The sequence below is a fragment of the Crocodylus porosus genome, unplaced genomic scaffold, assembly GCF_001723895.1.
Source record: "Crocodylus porosus isolate Cpor-Errol unplaced genomic scaffold, CroPor_comp1, whole genome shotgun sequence".
Lineage (NCBI taxonomy): Eukaryota > Metazoa > Chordata > Crocodylia > Crocodylidae > Crocodylus > Crocodylus porosus.
The window spans coordinates 37,971,301-37,974,962 of NW_017728886.1; the positions used below are offsets into that span (position 1 = coordinate 37,971,301).

Genomic DNA, 3,662 nt, shown 5'->3' on the forward strand with positions numbered 1-3,662 from the left:
TATATACACATTCTAACATAATAGCAGCTCTCAGTTTAGTTCCATCTATTCTTTCAACATAGCTTCAAAATGCTGACACCGTGAAAGAGAAAGAAAAGAAGAAAGAATGAAGGAGAAAGAAAAGGAGTAAATAACTGGGGACAATGAAACAAATACACAGGCTACTGCATGGGAAGAAAGGAATAGAAAATGCTAGCATAAGACAGAAAAGCAAGTGGTAGGGCACAAAGAAATCCTGCCAGCTGAAGAATGGAAGATACACAGAACACTGGTTGGAAGAGAGTGAGGAAACCTTGTATCGGCAACAAAGGGGAAAAGAGCCTGTAATTAAAAAATATTTGCATTTGGAAAAGGGGCAGAATGGGGGACTCTGGCATGGAGAGAAGTTCCTCAGGGGGTATGCAGAGCCCCTGATAAAGGGTAGAATTGGAGATACTGGCATAGGGGAAGGGAAAAACAGTTAAACGGAGTGGTGGGTGGGTGGCAGGGGAGGGGTAGGTATGGGAAAGAAAGAGCCACAGAAGGAAGATAAAATAGTGGGCTTTGATAAGAGATCAGAAATGCAGCAACTTGGCATCTGGCAGGGCAAAGAATGAAGGAGTTTAGGATGGGATTAAGGATGAAAAGATGGAATGGGATGCAACAGAACCTTTGGTAAAGGCTACCCTGACATGGGCTAAGGAAGAATGGGGTGGATCACATTGAGTCCTTGACATGAAGGAGAGTTTAGGAAGATTACAGGAAGTCCCTGAAAAAGAAATGGATGGGATAACATCTCCACATGGTGCAATAGAGATGTTAGAACACTCCAGGCATATGCAATGAATCCAAACAAAAGCAGCAGCAGAACAAGGGCTCCTGTAGACATACTTAATATTTTGGCCATTATTTAAGTCATACACTATGTATTTATTTCCTTGTTTAAAATAAAACATTATTTTTGAAAGAAAAATGGATTGGCTAGAGATTTATATTCATGCATAAAAGAAAGGCAACCATAAAGATAATTAACAAATCCAAATTACCTGGTCATTTCTTCCTCCAGCCTCCCAATTAGATTGAAAGAAAAATTTCCTAAAGAAAAAAATCCTGAAGAAAAATTTCCTAAGGAAAAATTTCCTAAGGAAAAAACATAGAAGAAAAACTTTTAAATGCATTTTACTATAGCATATTTTAATAATTTTGTTCTATAAACTGCTAATCTTTCAAGGTACTAACAAAAGCTTGAGAGGTGTTAGGTACTTTAGGCCTTCATTGACTTTAAGGGGAGTTGCAGGGGTATACAGTATATTGTTAGATGAGTTCCAAAAGCCACAGCTTTTCAAACAATAGTCCATCATATTCTTATAGTTTGTTTTATGCAGTAGTTCACAAAAATGCTTTACAAACAATATTCCAGATACTGCTATAAAAATCCAGGAATATAGATTCATCAAGGAAAATTCATGAGGACAATCAATGGTGGTAGTAGTAAAAAACATCCTGTTCCCAGTTTCTGGGTAACAGTAAGTTTTTTATTCAATTAGTCATTGTTGATAAGAAAGCAGCATAGTTATCAAAGCATGCTGGTGGGAGGTGTGTGATCAGAATAATTTTCCATTAAGTTGCTTGTTGAATTTTACTTAATAACTCTCTGCTTCACTCTCCCCACTTCTAAAATACCTGTATTCTGGTTGTTGTCAATATTCATTCTGTTAAATAATATTAAATAAGCTTTGCCAATACACATACATTGTTAAATTTATATCTTAAAGATCACAAATGTTGTACAGTTAGTCTACTATGTTACAAGATTCCAAATAAAACAAGATTATTACAAGACTTTTTTCCACAATAATTAGCTTAAAACGACAAAGCATAAACTAGAAAAGAAATGTAACAGTATGAAGCTCTAAGACACACATACAAGAAAAGTAATGTGAAAGGCAAATCTAAATCTAAATGTAACACATTAGCCCTGTAACATGAAGCATTTATCTTACCTGGATAAGATATGTTTTCTGAAGTAACAAAGCTATCTGTCATATCTCCAAAAACTATCATCATCAGTGGTTGTCCTGCTCCATGAAGGATCGCCATAGTAGTGCCTAGAACCATCAGTAATTTATCTAACCAGTCAGCATACCGGAACTGAAAAGGGGAAAACAAAAGTTGAATTTTCTCTAAATATACAATTTTAAAAGTATTAACACAAAGTTAAAAGTGCAGATGAATATCATTAGAAGTCAAAAAAAGTTTAGGGTTTTATTATTCTGTATGCACACAGTTTTCATAATATTTTAACTGTATCAAATTTAAATTGATGGAAATATTTTTAAATTTATAGGAATAGTTCTATTAATATAAGTATCTATACTGGTAGAACTGTGTCTATATCTAAAAGGTTGTATCATTTTAACTTTATCCATTTCATAGTCCACTATAATTTAAAGTGGTACAACAAAAACACATAGATCATATCTTACTAATTTGACTTTGTGGACATGTCCACACATGCAAGAACATGCACTTGCAGCAGCTCAAATAGAAGCAGTGCAAATTTGAGCAGGGGCTTTTTGCTTCAACGCATGTGCTCGGACATGAACTTTGTCATGGAGCAAATTGTGCCACTTGGGGCAAAATAACCCTGCCTGGCTCCTCCCAGATCTGCAGCCAGGAGGAGCTAGAGCCTAGGGCCAGCACCTGTGCTATCCCCAACAGTTTAAAAAGCTGCCCTGTCCTGGCCCAATCAGTACAAAAAGCTGCCCCAGCAAGTAGCTTAAGGCTACTTGCTCTCAGGAGCTTCTGGGGCCCAGCCAATTGGTACCTGGGGACACTACCCCTTGTGCCAGCTGGACTGCTGAAGCAGCCATGAGAGTTCCCTGCACCCTCTACCCACTGCAGTAGTCTGGCAGTGGGGGCTGCTGCCTGGCTGTGACCTGCTGTGCACCAGCCAGACCCTGATGCAGAGCCAGTAGAGGCATCTCCCCCTCTGGGTTAGCTGCCAGTGGGCTGTGGCTGCAAAGCCCCCTGCCTGGCCATCTGGGCAGCTATTGCCTGGAAGATGTTCCGGGTGTGGTGACCTGCTTTGAACTGCCAAAGCATATCCTCCTGGCACCAGTTGGCCAGGAGGTCAGCAACAGCCAGCTGAATCCAAGGTGCCAGCTCTGAGTAGCCAGGGTCCTGCCACTGGCCTCCCTAGCAGGAATTCTGGTGTTCCCTATTGGCAAACTGAAAAATCCCTGATAAAAAAAATCCCAAAATCACTCTGTAAAATATCCTGAAATCCATGTTCCTCCAAAATTAAAACAAAAGAGATCACTATAAAGAGAGAGAGAGAGACAGCGATCAGTTGGGCAATGTTTTATTGATATATCTACAGTGTTAAGGCAATGTGGAAGCCTACCAGTATATCAATCATAATAATAAAGTGAATTAATTCTAAATGCATTTAATGAATTAATGAATACATTAATGTATATTTGCTGCCCCCCACAGGGGCTACAGCACCCACAGGGGTGGCCCCCCCACAGGGGTTACAGACCTCCACAGGGGCCATGGCTCCCCAACAGGGGCCATGGTCCCCCTCAGGGGTTACAGCCCCCCACAGGGGCTATCTCCCTGCAGGGCCCACATGCCCTGCCCCACCCTCACTTTCTCCCCCAGCCCCCAGGATTGCTGTC

The 3,662-nt window shown here is 40.3% G+C and overlaps 1 protein-coding gene across 1 annotated transcript in view; it reads right to left on the reverse strand.

Annotated features, from left to right (window-relative positions):
- Positions 1–3,662, reverse strand: part of LOC109308449 (phosphatidylcholine translocator ABCB4-like) — a 101,488-nt gene that overhangs the window by 91,572 nt on the left and 6,254 nt on the right. Inside the window, exons 4-5 of the mRNA XM_019532750.1 lie at positions 1,983–2,130; positions 1,026–1,119 (exon numbers count right to left, since the gene is read on the reverse strand). Coding sequence (XP_019388295.1) covers positions 1,026–1,119; positions 1,983–2,130 — 242 coding nt within the window. The remainder of the gene's footprint in view (positions 1–1,025; positions 1,120–1,982; positions 2,131–3,662) is intronic.